At 45.3% G+C, this 15,555-nt stretch overlaps 1 protein-coding gene across 3 annotated transcripts in view; it reads right to left on the minus strand.

Annotated features, from left to right (window-relative positions):
- The window catches only part of TFAP4 (transcription factor AP-4), a 42,204-nt gene that overhangs the window by 6,156 nt on the left and 20,493 nt on the right, over positions 1–15,555 (minus strand). For 2 of the 3 annotated variants that reach the window (XM_078663130.1, XM_078663132.1), the window contains exons 2-5: positions 12,664–12,829; positions 11,632–11,730; positions 10,941–11,114; positions 7,564–7,698 (exon numbers count right to left, since the gene is read on the minus strand). In XM_078663130.1, the coding sequence (XP_078519256.1) occupies positions 7,564–7,698; positions 10,941–11,114; positions 11,632–11,730; positions 12,664–12,829 (574 nt within the window). The remainder of the gene's footprint in view (positions 1–7,563; positions 7,699–10,940; positions 11,115–11,631; positions 11,731–12,663; positions 12,830–15,555) is intronic. The other variant, XM_078663131.1, reaches the window with a different exon arrangement.

Here is a 15,555-nt window from a genome sequence, read left to right on the forward strand (position 1 = left end):
GCAGGGGAAACGCAGATCCTCTTCTGTAAGGGGACCAACCGCTCTTCAAGAAGATCTGCTGGGGCATTTGAAGTTACAGAATGCGCTTTGCTGTTATTTTCATATCACATAACTCCAAAAGGACGCACATATTTTGAGAATATCAACATAAGGTAATGCATCTGCGCTCCGACTGCTTTAATTCTAGGTCTGTCTTTCCATTTTAGATCAATATCATTATGGCAAGTAGCAAGCAGTGGAAAATGTTGGGGTGGGGGTGGGAGGAAAGAGATCACCTCAATACAGCTAGACACCTTAGAGGCGAGGTGGGGTCCTTTTCGCCAGCCAGCCAACCTCCCCTCCACACCCCCCCCACAAATGCTGTTCATTTAGATCGCTTGTGATTGTGTGTGGCCAGGGGCACAAAGCACACATTTGCACAGCAGAAGACATTCAAGAACCGAGAAACAGCCGTGTTCGCTTAGACCTACCCATGGCAAGGAAGCATGCAAAGCCAGCCACATTCTGCACCAAACTTCAAACAAGCAGAAATTGTTTAAGGGGCGAGTTAAACTCTCCCAGATTTCATATCACGTGGCAAGTGACAAACCTTTATATGACATTCGTGAGGTTCACACTTCGGCAAACAGCCCAAAATGACCTTGCCCAGCTGAACTAGAGGAATAACAGTAAACATTTGCCTAAGATGAAGGGCTCCTAATAAAAGACTAGGCCGAAGGCCTCTCTGAAGCCGTGGCTGAGGATTCATTGAAAAGAAGAACAGAACCAAGGAACCTCAGAAGGCATAAACGACCCGAAGATGTGGCCTCTCAGGGCAGAGGACATCTCAGCGGTGAAGTTATAACAAGACTGAAAACACATACAGAGCTTGCTTCAAAAGGGGATCCATAGGGAAGCTTCTGGAGTGGAGCACAAGACGGAGATGATGAACCACTCACCTTTCTTGCTCACATGCACCTTCAGCTTTGCGTCTCTACATTCCTGCACACAAGGGGTCAGGGTGCTCCCTGGTGGACCAGGCAAAGTCTGTACATGGTAGGAAGACCTGCAACATTCAAAGCCTCAGTCAGCATGTGGAAGGCTGCAGCCTCCCCTGGACTGAAGGAAAGGTATAGTCTGCTTACGTCCTCTCTTGCTATGCAGTTGGTATAGGGACTGAGGATGGTGGTTAGGCGCATGCAGGCTTATGGTCTTCTCACTGCATTTGGCTAAAGCTTCTCATGGTTGCCCTTATTCATTGCACCGGTACTGCCGGCGATGCCTCCAGAGCGCTCCAGTAAACAATTCTTGAGACTAACTGACCGGGCCCACCATCATCAAACCTTTGGGGTATGGTTGTTGTGAAATGTTTCAATGTGAACGAAAACGGGAAAGGAGGTGCACCCTATGAATACAAGCTCGATTTTTAAAATAAGAATAATTTCCCCGACTACCAAGAAGGCATCTTTGACTTCTACCAGACAGCAGGAAAACTTTTAGTGTGGAGGAGCAGGAACAACATGGCCACCTAAGCCTCAACACAAAAAGAAACCCTCTACTCAGTGCTTAATTTGAGCCGGTGGTTTGCAGTGCTCAACAAAGGTACTTAATTGTAATCACTAGTGCTTATGACAGTCAGCCACATGGTGGTGCTGTCTGTCTAATTTATAAATGAGCACAACAACTGTTGTATAATAATTCAATATACATTAGAAATGGCTAAAACCTGCCGCCCAAGCCAATTTTATAGCTTTGGGGGTCTGAAATAATCGAGTGTGATGCTGTGTAGTTGTTTTGGTACTGTCATTGGCATCGCAGGGACAATGGATAGTGCAAGGTGCAGTGAGGCCCCGATTTTTTTTTTACAAATTAAGCTCTGCCTCTACTCCAGATAGAATGCAATTTGATGCAAGGCACATCTGAATATTTGTGTATGACAGGCCAGCAGGAAATGCTGCACGCTGAAGAACAGAGGGACAACGTAACTCTAAAGGTGATGCGTGATGAAGAGATCGCCTGTACCACGCGGCATGCTGGCAAGGTATCCTTGAACTGAAAAAGTTTCACTAGCCAATGATCGATCACTTCTACCACGTGTTAGCACACACTCTCGTGCATCCAGAATAAAATCCAGCATTCCAGAAGCATACTAATTCACCAAGCACAGGAATGGCCACAAAATTCGTCTGTTCCTGCAGCCAAGGGTGGGTAATACAAACCGACCAGCACTCCTGAAAATAAATAAAACAGAACCCGGTCACAAAGCTTGGGACGGTGCGATCCAGTCAGTGCAAACGAGCGACTTTGCTGCACTCAAAATAAGGGGCCATAGAAGAGTGTGTGCAACAAAACAAACAGAAATACAGGACACAGCCCTGGGGACAGCAGGGTTACACAGCCGAGGTAAGGGGCCAAAAAATAATTTTCTGGTCCCTCTATCCATGCTCATATTACCACACACGTTTCAAGTTCCAGAATTAGCTTGGGTACGTTTACCTCCGAATTTTCTACATTCACGCGTGTAAACAGTGCCACCTCGCGGGGAGTACTAGAAATTGCGTTTATAATCTGGTATTTACGTCCATCGACAGACAGCCTTTAATCTGAACGCAGAAAACAGTCGAAAGGGGAACAGAGGTGAGAAAATACTCTGCCAAAGTCTGACTGCATTAAAATTGTATGCAAATTAAGAAAAATCAAGCTATTCAATCAACAATTTCAAAAGACGAGAAGCGGATTCAATAGTCCTGGGTTGGAATCAGAAATGCTACGTGGGCAAGGGCTTTCTGAGCACAAAAGGGGCGCAGGGTTCGGTTAGTAGTCGAAATTGGAACTGGCTACAAGGTTTCCACGACTGAACTGTAAACCAGCCTTGCCATTTAGGGAGGGGGGAGAATTTATTTTAATGGTGCCTCAGTAGAATAGGTGATATAGAACTACTTTTATGTTATTTACCCATCCCAAGTTCAAAATGTAGAACCCAAAGAACCATTTACATACGAGGTTCCAAGTACCTCATTTATTGCGAAACCCATCATATCCACTTCATCAGTACAAGAATGTGCGTTTGCAGACGTGTATGAGCCGATTTTAAGTAGTGATGCCAATGTAAGGCACATAGAGCAAAAAGTCTATACCATCCACATGTGGTTTAAAGGGCATACTTTAATAATCCAAAAACGCTCTATTCGTGGTAGTGTGGTCCAGCAGCTTAGGTTTATCCAAGATGAGAGTTAAGCATTTGTTGCACATAGTCAATAAATGGTTCACATCAATGCTAGATTTGTAAAATTAATACCTTCCAGGGCCCTCGACAGTAGGCCACTGCTGCTGGCAAGTGTGACAATTCAAGACTACTCAAGGCCCCAAAAGCTATAAAAATAGCTTGGGAAGCAGGTAGGAGTAAGGTTTGAAATTGAAAAACAACTTATGATGCTCTCTAAACTACACCTACAGCGCCACCATGTATGTGGCAGACTTGAGATTAGGGGCGGAGTTGCCAATTAAGAACCAGTATAAATTAAGCACTGGTACTCATGCTGGAGGAGGTGAGAACATCTTATGCCAAGCAGGCATTGTTCCTGGCCTCAGAGCGCAAGCTCTTCTCGCAGGGGGGCAGAAACTAGTATGTGGTGGAAGGCTGGAAGATCTAAGTAAGCCAGCACAATAATACAATTAGGGCTATAGCGAGCACCTCTAAGGTGCCCTCTGGGTGCAGGTCTTAATAAATCAGATACTGGCATCAGTACAGATTTAACAAGACAAGATGTGGTAAAGCGAATACCATTACTCTCAGTGAAGCCATTATGTAGCTGGTTAACTCTTAATGAACAGTGTCTGGTACATTTCCTCAAAATGGCTTCATGAGCACTTGCTATGCCTAGCAATGGAACTAGCGATCACAGGGGCACATCAGCTTGTGCAGATGTACTCTCACATGTAATATAATGCACCCTGCCTCAGGGCTCTAAAGGCCTGCTGTAGGGGTGACGTATAGTACATGCAGTGTACATCGGCATTGCCCACAGAGAGTGGGCAACATTGTGGTATCAAAAGGGCTTGCACCATTTCATGCAACCTGCAATGGCAGTCTGCCTGCAGTTTGTGTGTGGGTCCCTTTGGGTGGCAGAATACTTGCTGCAGCCCTTGGGGACCCTCTTAAGTACCCATGCCATGTGTACCAAGGGTACAATTTACCAGGATCTTACAATGGTGCTAAATCCCTTGCCAATTGGGCTGCAATTAACATTATTTGTACAGTTTTTAGAGAATGAGCACTGGCACCGGGGCCTGGTTAGCAGGGTCCCAGTGTGCTTTCAACCAAAAGCATCAGTACTAGTGGGCAAAGAGTGAGGGTGACCAGGTCTAAAAGAGGCACATTCCTACAGGATGAGATTGGTTAAAAGTTGGTACTCATTCAGTTCTGGGAAATGTGTATTGTGTATGGGGGAAGGACAGAAAAGAAAATCAGGGTAGTCTACTCTAGGTAGGTTTTAGCAGCCCCCAGAGAAGCATTTTTTGGCTAGATAGGTTGCCTCAGCACATTGGCTCTTGCCACCAACCTCTGGACTCAGAAGACTCCTAATAATCCTAGAGACAGAGTTCTGCACCTTAATGGGGCATAAAGCTCTTCACTATTAATATGGAAAGCAATGAAAGAGCTTCTACGCCTTTACCAGTGGGACCACCACAGCAGCTTGAAGATGTGATGTGTATACAGAAGGGTGTTGCAGCAGCCAACAGGAAAGCCGTACCCTCCCGCACAGTGGAAGCAAAGGACCGGAAAAAGAGTGGAGGAGGCAAGGTGTTGGAAGATACGGCAAGGGTTTCTGTTTTCATGGGATTCAATTTCTCCATCTTGTGCCCCAAATCTCCAACTGACTTTAAATTTGTTGACTGCCACTCTAGGCTAAGAGGCAACAATCCACAGTGAGCACTGTAGCCGCATAAAAACTAAATATGCATGTTAACCGTAGGAATCATTCTACCTTTTAAAGCATTTGAGCACGTGCAATCTGGTACATCTGACCAGTTTCGAGGTTATGCGGACAAACTTGGCAATTCAACTTTGATTGACTCTGCGAGTTCCCTCTACCCAGTCCGGCACCTGCCATAGGGTCTTGTCATTAGACTGAATGCCTCCCCATAGGTGGCTTTTTTTACATTAATGGACCAGGCGTTTCTCGATTAACTAAAACACAGTAACACACACGCCATCCTTTAAAAAAGATCCAGCACCACTTGCGCACTAAATTCGAAGCATCCGGACAGAAAATTACAGGCATGATTTTATCGTAAAATACATACATCACTGAGCTGGGAACCGTTTTTGTACCCAGCCCACATAGTTTACCAACAGCTGGGAGAGGTAAATTTCGAGAGTTCCAGAATTCGTTTATTTACATTCACTGTTGAGATTAGTTTTGCACCCATTTTCTTAAAAAATGCAGCATTTTTCCCTGCTTTCCAGTTCAGTTATACCCGCTGAACAGGAGTCACGATAATTGGGAAATAAGTGTATTATTGAAAAGGGCGTCACTCCTCCTGGGTCTGGTAGGTTTTTATGGCTCGTAATTTGTTAAGTAGTAGCTGGTCACTGGTTTCCGGTATATAGTTTAATTTGATTCCCAATCAGCTCTGCTAGGTGAGCTCACCCTCCTTCCGATGGTGCTACTTGCGTCCTGAATGGGTTGCATAAAATTTCCTTCACGACTATGGCTCATTCTTATATACCCACTAACACCAGTGGGCACGTAGGCACTTTATATCAAACTACACAGTGTGAAACCTACGTGTGTGCGCGTGCGCGTGTGTGTGTGTGTGTGTGTGCGCGTGTGTGTGTGTGTGTGTGTGCGTGTACGGTCGTCTACAAACATGCATCAGCCATGCTGGAGTTAACCATTTCCCCTGAACGGGGACCATCCTAGCCAGGTTCTCCATATCATGATTTCCAGCCACGATGTACAGCAAAGATCAGCTATCACTGTTTTTTTTTTTTTGCCTTTCAAAACTTCAAGGTTTATGAAATTGGAAAAGTGTGGGCCTCAACATTGAGCAGCAATGGTGTCAGACACACCTGGCAAGGCACCATTTTATTGCTCATTTTTTTGTCTTTCTACTGCAGCAGCATGGCCTCATCCGGCTCAATGCATTGTACGGTCAAGTAGTGACTAGGAGACAATAATCTCAGGTATCTAATGTTAGGTCGGATGGCTAGTCTCTTAGCTTTTCAATTATAGTGATAAGTAATCGAGAGCAGGTCCTTGAACTCGGCTCAGTGCCCAGCTAAAGAGGGTTTCTACTACCGGTGTGCACCATGGGCATCCTTGTCCGTTCTCTACAAGCTGGAATCTCGACAGAGTGGTGTGGGGAGTCATGGCCTGGACCAGGTACCCAACATTTTTTCAGACACTCTAGGTGAGAGTGGAGTCTGACAAACCACCCGTTTAGATTCTCAACCACAGACCTCTGGGAACAGTACGCCATCTTCGCTTTCTCTGCCCTACTCTTACCCTCTAGCAGGTCTACAGAGGCTACGCACAGGACTTCAATCGCCGGTCCTACTTCTGTGTGCTCAACCTACCCACTATGTTCAGTATCAAAGCTGGACCACAGCATCCTCTCAATGCTTCCAAGGTCTGTTTGATGAAAGCGCTTCGACAATTTTACTTGGCAAAAGGTCTGCAGAGCACATACTTGTTGCTCAGGTCTTCACAAACTTCCTCTCACCACCACATTTAATATTCCAACCCTCATTAGCCAGGACAACACCCATTAGTACAATGTAGTTATCTTGGAATAAGATCCAGTTTTAAGTCAAAAAGTTACTTAATTGTAAACTATTTTTATAAACCGTTGGAGCACCATTTGAAACATCAGGCGAACAGAACATGCTGGGAAATACTTGTCCCAACATTGGCAACCTGCAGACTGGCTTGCGAGGCACATTTTTATGAGATTTGGAAGCTAGATAGTCCTTTATTGATGCACTGTGATTAGCTGAAATCACATCACTGGTTTCTAACCTTCAGAGCATGGCTCACAATGAGAACCACATATTAGCTTGTTAATTCCGCAGCATCATTAAAAAAAGCATACATTTTGGAGCAGGATTTCATTTTGCCGCATGAATGTCAACAATGTAGGATAACAAAATATTTCTCAAAACTAAAACTGCAATGCTACGCCACATAAGCTTGTCAAACAATTATAGGACTAGAGGTAGAATGGAAAACATACTTTCTGAAAAACGTATGTATCTTTGCAGGTGAGGCTGCTATATAGAGCTCCAGGCGTTTTAGCATATCACATCAGTCGGATACACTAAAAATAGAAATTACTTTACGAAGAGAGGCCACCTGAGATGCAAGGTACTGAAGACACAATGCAGGTGAAGCCCTTCCTTTACCACTCATGAAGCACAGGTATTGGAATGGACTAAACCAGAAAGGTGTAGGGGGCACCATCTGAAGGCTAGACAATGAAAAAATCTAGGATTTAATTTCTGGAAAGGCAGAGTCAAATTGCTGACATGGAGGGGGGCGTGCTAAATCCAAAGTCTTCTTTAAGAGAAATGAGCCTCACCTGTGTGTGGATCTGCTGCCCGGGATCTGCCGTCTCCTGGTGCAGTATTCGCACAGGCTGCTCTTCCTCCATCTTGACTTCCTGGGCTATCTCCTTCAGCTTCTCAGGGTACATGTGAGCATCCAGGAAGCGCACCTGTCAGCCAGCCAGAGAAAGATAGAAGCCCACACCATTGGTCTCCAGAAAGAACTCATTCTGTGCCAGCATAACGGGTCAACGATCAAAGATGGGGGGCGGGATCATGCACAAGAGTGGCCCAACAATACACAAATAAGACAAAGTGACTGAACACAGCCATGGGGATGAGGATATGACTACTGAAGACAGTGAGCACAGATTACAAAAAGTGACAACTTGCAAATCTGATAAGATGAGTTAGTCAAAGTTCACAGCACCAAGAGAATTATATCCTGTCCCTGACAGATGGACGAATTGTAGAAAGCTGCTTTCCACGACCAGAGGGTGCCAAGAAAGAATACACAGCGAATCCCTATTATATATTAGAACCAGCAGAACACAAGACGTTGCCAGTGTCTAAGCAGATAGGGGCTTTGATTTTAGTTCTCTCTAAGCAAACTCAGTCTCTTCTTTCCTGCCATCGGCCAGGCACATTCAACAAAGCCTGAAACGGAGATACGGGCGGCGCAGCCGTACGGAACCAAAGCAGAAGGTATTGGGTCAGAGGCGTAAGATGCTCTTAAATGATTGTTACTCAACATACGAATGAAGTGTTCTTTCAAACAAACACGATTTTAACCTCCAGACGCTGTAAAATGATGACGCTCAAATGGAGAGGGACTGCGAACCCTGTTCCAACTCGAGACATACAATACTTCATTAGGCAACTGAAGCCCTATTTTTCAACAGTTCCCCTCCCACCTGTGCCATAATTTACAGGCGTCCAAGACAGACCCCGGGCTCGTCAAACCAAAAATATCTGCACATCAGATGCATGCAGCGTTTGTTTGAGTGTGATCGATTACTTGCAGGTAATCATCTTCAATACCACAGGTTCTCATCACACTGAGAACAGTCCTCATCCACACTGGCACCGAGCTACCATTTAAAAGGTATTTAAGACGCATTTTCTATACCGGTTGGCTCCATTACACTCATACCTATAAATGCAGACCCAGCACGGAGAACCTCTAATATATAGCAAATCTTTACAACGGAAGAAGCGAGATCAAGACAATGACAAATAAAACCAAGACTCTGTCTAATAGATACCTCAGGCGATAGTATGACTGTGCCCCGGGAGTTACAAAAAGCATTTGAACGTGTTTTGTCACCCCCCCCCCGCCCTCCCACACCTGTAGCATACATATTACAGCAGAGGCTGCACAGGTGCATATTTTGCACTCACACAATTTCAAGGGAGGAGTTCCCTCATCAGTGGGGTTGTGTTCCCCATGCTAACAGAACACCAGTGACAGAACATTATTACTGACATAGGCACATGAGCACACAGGCAGTCAAAAGGCGCACCTCTTGCCCCACACAGAAGAGGTTTAGTGTGCCCACCACTACCACCAATGGGGCGGATTGTAAGAGAAACAGGAGTTCGAGGGATTTACCAACTTACGGTATGCCACCTCAGGTAGGCAGTGTCTTACATACTTCACACACATGCTCCTTCAACTCCTGCCACACCCTCTACATTGAAAGCAGATGGTCGGTTTCAAAACACTAGTCTGTCTTTCAATGCTGTGCTCTCATGTTTCCAGGCTCAAGTTCAGAGATAGACTAAGGAAGTATTGTGCACTTTCTACCAGCACCATTTTGCATAACAAGGCCCCCTGGTTGGCATTCAAAGCATAACTAGAGCACGTGTCAAGTTATTTCACTAAAATGTCTTCTGTTCGGTCAATCTGCTAAGAAAGCTAGTCAATCTTGAAGAGCGTTTTCCGCCATCGTGCTCCAATTCGGTCACATTAACGAGGAATAACAAGGTCCAAATCGTACCAACAATTAACGACTTGAAGGTGAAATCCAGCTTTATCTTATATAAAAGAGTGTGCAGTTTCGATGGGTTCCAAATGCTGGTTTTAAGACAGATTCCGGATCAATGGAGACACCCACAAACAAATGTGAGTGTAGAGGCATATATACAAACTGAGATTTGGTTATCTTCAAAAACGTATGCGTTCGGACGTTTTACCCTCCCCACAACTTCCCAGCTGGATCAACATTTGGTCTGGGTCTTATACATTTTATAAGAAACTTCTTCGCAATAAGGGAAGTTGACTTGGGTAACAATCACATCTGGTGGGGGCCAAACGCACCTCCATTGGGGAGCCCACCATAGAAGATTAGGTTATATGTTCTGGTCCTGATAAGTTGCTGTTGACCCTTACATGGGCACACGTGGCAAGGAACACATTGGCCCCGTCATGAACTCCAAGGATCAGCATTACTTTAGGAGTTCCCTTCGGTTTTTAACCCTTAACAAGAGCATCCACCAAGATCAAATGTGATTCGCGTGCTCTTAGTTTAAATAATACACCTCAGTCCAATTTACTACTATAAGTTGCCCCTGCAATGCAAAGGGCGACTCCTAGTGGTAAGGTAATGCCCTGACCACAGGCAGAGAATGGATCTCCGAAAAAGAGCTCCTTCACCAGGCCTATTGGGCATTTCAGCACACACCCAACGAGGAGCCGACCCAATGAGAAGCATGCCCCTTCGGTAGGGGAGGTGTACACATCCTATGGAGGGGGTCGATGTCAATCTGAGAAAACTAGCAATTGGAGCCTAGGAACTACACGACAGACCTGCGCGCACTTTCGTTAAATATCATCAACTGGGAGGATGTGTGCTGGACCATAACAATTCCTCTCACCCAACCTTTCCCTTCTTTCCCATATGAAACCATTTTTTTCCTCATTACAGCGGAAGTGAAACTGTACTGCATCACCACCCAACTTGTGTTTATATCTACCTAGAAAGAGGTACGTTACAGAGCATCTTTTTAGATGTTAGCAAAATTAACGTTCCAGACACATAAAAGTAAAGGCCTACAGCCAACGCTCGAAGACTCCTAGTACCAAGGGCAGAATCAAGCACTGGGGCAGTCAGTCATGTGCAGGGGTAATCACTTTAGCATAAGTAGCTGAGTTCAGAGGCTGCGGGGAGATATAAAGGTACATCCCAGCCACTGCCCATGTGGAGCAACCGCCACTGCAGGTAAAGAAGAGCCAATCAAAGCCTTGCATTTAGAAGCTGCTAAGTGTGCATACTCAGACTACTTTGAAAGCTCATTTTTTGGTTCAATCAGAGGAGATTCAGAATGACAGGAACCGGAAACACGTGCACCACAAACCTCCCTCCATGAGGCAATGTCACCCCCCCCATATGACAACAGTTGCAGCCCTCACCTGTTCCTCCAGCATCATGCGAACCGACCGCTCCTTGTCCAGCTTCTGCCGCAGTTCAAACATTTCCCTCCTCAAATCTTCTGCCTTTTCATCCTCCCAGATGTCAGGGGACCCAATGCCCTCATCCTTGTCTTCTGCTCGCCGCCTCTTTGGTGATGAGCCACTGAACTCTTGCTAAAATCAAGAAAGGGTTAAGTCAGCTTAGCGGTGAGCACAGTAAATGGCCAGCAAGGCTAGTCCCCAGATGTACAGAAGGCATAATCAGTACAACAGCGTGAAGATCAAATCATTTGCTACTTAGTGGCCACAAGGTGGGGAGAGAGAGAGACAGACAACCTAAATTTGGCATTCGAATCTTTAGGGGGTGTGCATTAGTTTAATAAAATTACAGTTTTGCCAATTTTCAATATCGGCCAGCAGAAAGGTAAATATAAGGTTAGATATACATCAAGGACAGGAAAAGCTGCTAGAGTGGGGACGATGCCAGAGACGCTCAAAATAAAATTAAAAAGTGAATAAAAACGCATACACATGAAACAGGAGTCTCAATGATAAGGAAATGACAGCAGACAAAACATGCTCCAAAGACATAAATACAGAATGGAAATCAGGTGAGAAACGTGTGGACGACCGACAGGACACACAGCGGAAGCAGCAGCCAGGCAGGCGGCAGTGCAGTCAGTCAATGTACCTGGATAAATCTCTTCAGCTGCGTGTTCTGCTGCAATAACCGCGTCTTCTCCTGCTCCAGTGAGAAGATGTATTCCGCTGTCTGTTGAAGAATCGCCGCCTGTAAAAAGCCAGATAACATCACGTCACCACAAAGAGCTTCCTCTGAGAGTCCCAGATGTAATCCTGGAAACACTGCGCCCTTTCTACCTTCAGGGGTTACTGATCATAGGGCATACGAGTGGGACCCTGAGGTTCCACCGAGAAAGGAGGAATTTCCAGGAATACTGTGCCAGATCCGCTGGTAATTCCTCATAGTCCCAAGGAGATTCAGTCAAGAGATTGACTACTTTCAGCATCTGGATCCCACGGGTAAAACTTTACAATTCAGAATTACTATGAGGCAGGTTATGCAAATTACCAGCAACCCTGGAAGTTCGCAACATTCTAGCAAAAAGCCACGGCTACTCTGGCTTGAGATGGTTCCGTGACAAAAGGGGGCCAACCCACATCGAAGATATAGCATGGAACGACACTGAAGATCCCTACCAGTTTGCTTCCCAACAGACAACACTATGCCAGCTATAATCTTGCCCTCCCCGAAACACAACAACTACTCTGGTATGGAGATTTCACCAACACATCCATTGTGCCAATTACAGCCAATAACTCCATTCTCTCACAAATGCACCTCAAGCCAAACAAGAGTATCTGGCTTCTCAAGAATTAGAACAGGGCAACTTAGAGTGACAACACTGCAGGAAAATGGTGTCCTTTACTTTGGAACTGGGTAGGGTTGAACCTGCCCCTCTCTGATTACTACTAGGCCACACTAGCATTCATGGACTAAAGACAACGATTCTGAGATTGTGGCCATTCCCACCCTCCCTTGCAACTTTGCTGAGCCTATCGCCAGGTTCGAGGCCCCTCTTCCTCATTTTCACCCTAACCTACTCGCCATGCTAAACTTTGTCCAAAATACTGCCTTTTGCAGCTGCTTTGCTCCCCGTCCAAGTGCACTTTTTTCCAAGTCCCTGCAGACCAGTGCCTTTACCTTGCTGAGCTTCTCTCCGTCTGTGTGTGGAATGAGTGTTTTCAGAGACTGGAAACCAGCGTTGATGCTCTGCATGCGCCGCCGCTCGTTGCTGTTGGCAATCTCCCGCCTTATCCGGCGCTCCTGGTCCCGCTGGGTTTCTGGCGTTAATGGGATGTTGGCGAGGCTGAGGAAACAGGGTGCAAGAGACTCGGGTTAGTTGGACATTAATGTAGAATGCGTACAAGTTGCACGCAAGACACAAACCGCACGGAGTCACAATGCATCACTTTCCCTAAAGACACAAACTTAATGGTAAGGTGTGAGAGGAAACAAACTTGGTTGAAGCAAGACATTTTGAAAGTTAAGAACACATTCCGATTGCAGCAAGGGAAAGTAACACTAGATGAAAATAGCCATCTTCATGGCGCCCGTGAAAGCAGATCAGTCTCAATGGGAGGCATAAAAATTAAAGCTCAGACAATGGAGCATTATTTCTAAGCGCCAACTACAGCGGCTGAAAAACCCAGATGGGAGTAGACCATCACGACAAGAGCAGACAGAGGGCACCGATGATGTGGTTGGTATTCGTGGAGGAATTAATCGGCTTCACGTATGACCCCCGAAATAACCAAATCTAAAGTGTGAAATTCAGTAAGGCAAGCATCGTCCTTCTAAAAATACGTCAAGATAATAGCAAATGGCTCCATTGCATCGATAACACCTTCAGAAATGTCTGGCCTTTAAGTTAGCCGTACTTTGCAGCCAATAATTTTTAGGTCATAAAGTGCGTATGTGAAAAGAAATAGTGACAAGTCTAGGAACGCAACACGCTTTTTGCAAATAAAAAAACAAAAACCAAGGGCTGATCTTAAGGTATGTAACATGGCATGTGTGGCTTGGAAGCAGCCCGTGGCGTGTCAAGAGGGCGAGCTCTAAGCATACAAAACATTTATAGAGAGCCCTTACCCCCTAAATACCCCCCCCCAATATACGGCAAATCAGGGGACCTAGCACTGCAAATAAAATAGAGGCAGAACTGAGGGTATACACATTTTCACAGGGGTGAACCCCGCTGTATTACCCCAAAGATTCCAAGGAAACGCTCACGATAGTGCGATGTAGAATTCATCATCTTGATTAAGTTCTTGCTCCCTAAATAAACCAGATTCTGCAGTGCAGAAAAAGACCACAAGATGGCCCCCGTGTGCTGCAACTGTACGTATAGTCCAAACTCTCAGCTGCACATGTTCGAGGACAAAGCAGGTCTGAATGTATACTACAGCCACCAAAGTGAGTTAACTACACGTGGTGAAGAGAAAAAAAAATATTCACCAAAGTTTCGAAAGTTTTAACGATGCACATTAAAAATGCTAATGCAAGTGTACAATTAAACTAAATGAATGGTATTTCATGTTTACGTTTAGCGTACCACGCAAATAACATGAACCATCGGCAGTACACTTCTCAAGTAATGGACTGCTCGACAAAAAGCATTTACATTAGGACACTACTTTTTTTTCCCCATTATGTTCAGTTTCCCAAGTAAAAAGTATATGAAAAATAAACCATGCAATTAATAAAGAATGAAAATAGTGAATTCATTGTAAAGTAGGAAATAACGTAAGGTATGGGGTTCGATTTTTCCAGTACTTTAATTTTATTTTTTTAAACACAAACATCGGCATTGCCAATAGCTCGGCACTCACATTCGACAGGTGAGACCTACTGGCTTTGCCTATGCTTAATTTAGATAACGCCAGTTTGCAGTTTCTCTACTAACAAAGCCAGTGATGCACAATGGAGACTTTAATGTACAAGTACCTTGGGGACCCTATCCTTAACCTTTTTATACTTCGTAAACATTATTGCACACTTCACATCCCCCTTGACAGAAAGAGCCAAAAAAAATAAAAACAGCAGCAGTGTCAGACAGACAACTTCAGAACATTTTGTGCAGATTGGTAGAGACGAATAGCATTGCAACTCTTTAAATACTGAACTGTCCGATGGAACGCCTACTAAGGGCCCGATTAATAGTTTCCGATGTGGGAGCAGGCGCCACAGCACCACTTGCTCTCACACGCCAAACAGAGCTGCCCTGCCAGGTTAGGAGTATTATCGTGGTCTGGCGGGTTGCGTGGGGGTCCCGCGGGGTGCAGTTTAAAAGCTCATATGTGAGCCTTAAACTGCACCGCCGCGGGACAGCCAGTAAGGAAAGTTGTAATATGCTTGGCTGTGCCGCAGGGCACCACCCTGTAACATGCGGCCCTCAGACCTCCACGCCACCGTGCGGTGGTGCCATGGTGGGCCAACCGGCCAAGTTGTAATCTGGCGGTCGGACAGCCAGTGCAGCTGTGGCCGGACTACCACTGCTGCACCACAGTGAGTTTGGTGGTCCTTAGACAACCAAACTCATAATTAGGCCCTTAACGTGTTCACTGCATTCCAGTGCTGTATTTGCACTAACATGGCTCTTCATTCCGCTCATGGAGCACGGAGGAGCTACTCAATGGGTGCACCTGGCTGGAGGAGCGTGGGTTTCAGATGTGGCCTAGTTGGGAAGTGAACACGATGACCGGAGTTGTGCTCTTCTAGCATGCGCCTCACTCATTTGGTCCATTTCATCAAGGAGATTGTAGGACAGGCAGGCATTTCTCCCCAGCTAGTGTGGTCTTACATTTAACAAAATAAAAAAATAAAACATAAAACATAATAATAATAATAATGTTATGCACAAACTATTGGCTCACAAGAAGAGTTACTTACTGCCTTAAAACAGGCATCACTATCCAACACAACAAGTTTGTTTTTATTAAGCATGGCCAGGTGGCCATCTTCTTCGACCAACCATACTAGCATGTAAACGCAACAGATATATAAATATGAATATCTAGGTGAAAAATGCACATC

Source organism: Lissotriton helveticus, chromosome 10, assembly GCF_964261635.1.
Source record: "Lissotriton helveticus chromosome 10, aLisHel1.1, whole genome shotgun sequence".
Taxonomy (NCBI): Eukaryota; Metazoa; Chordata; class Amphibia; order Caudata; family Salamandridae; genus Lissotriton; species Lissotriton helveticus.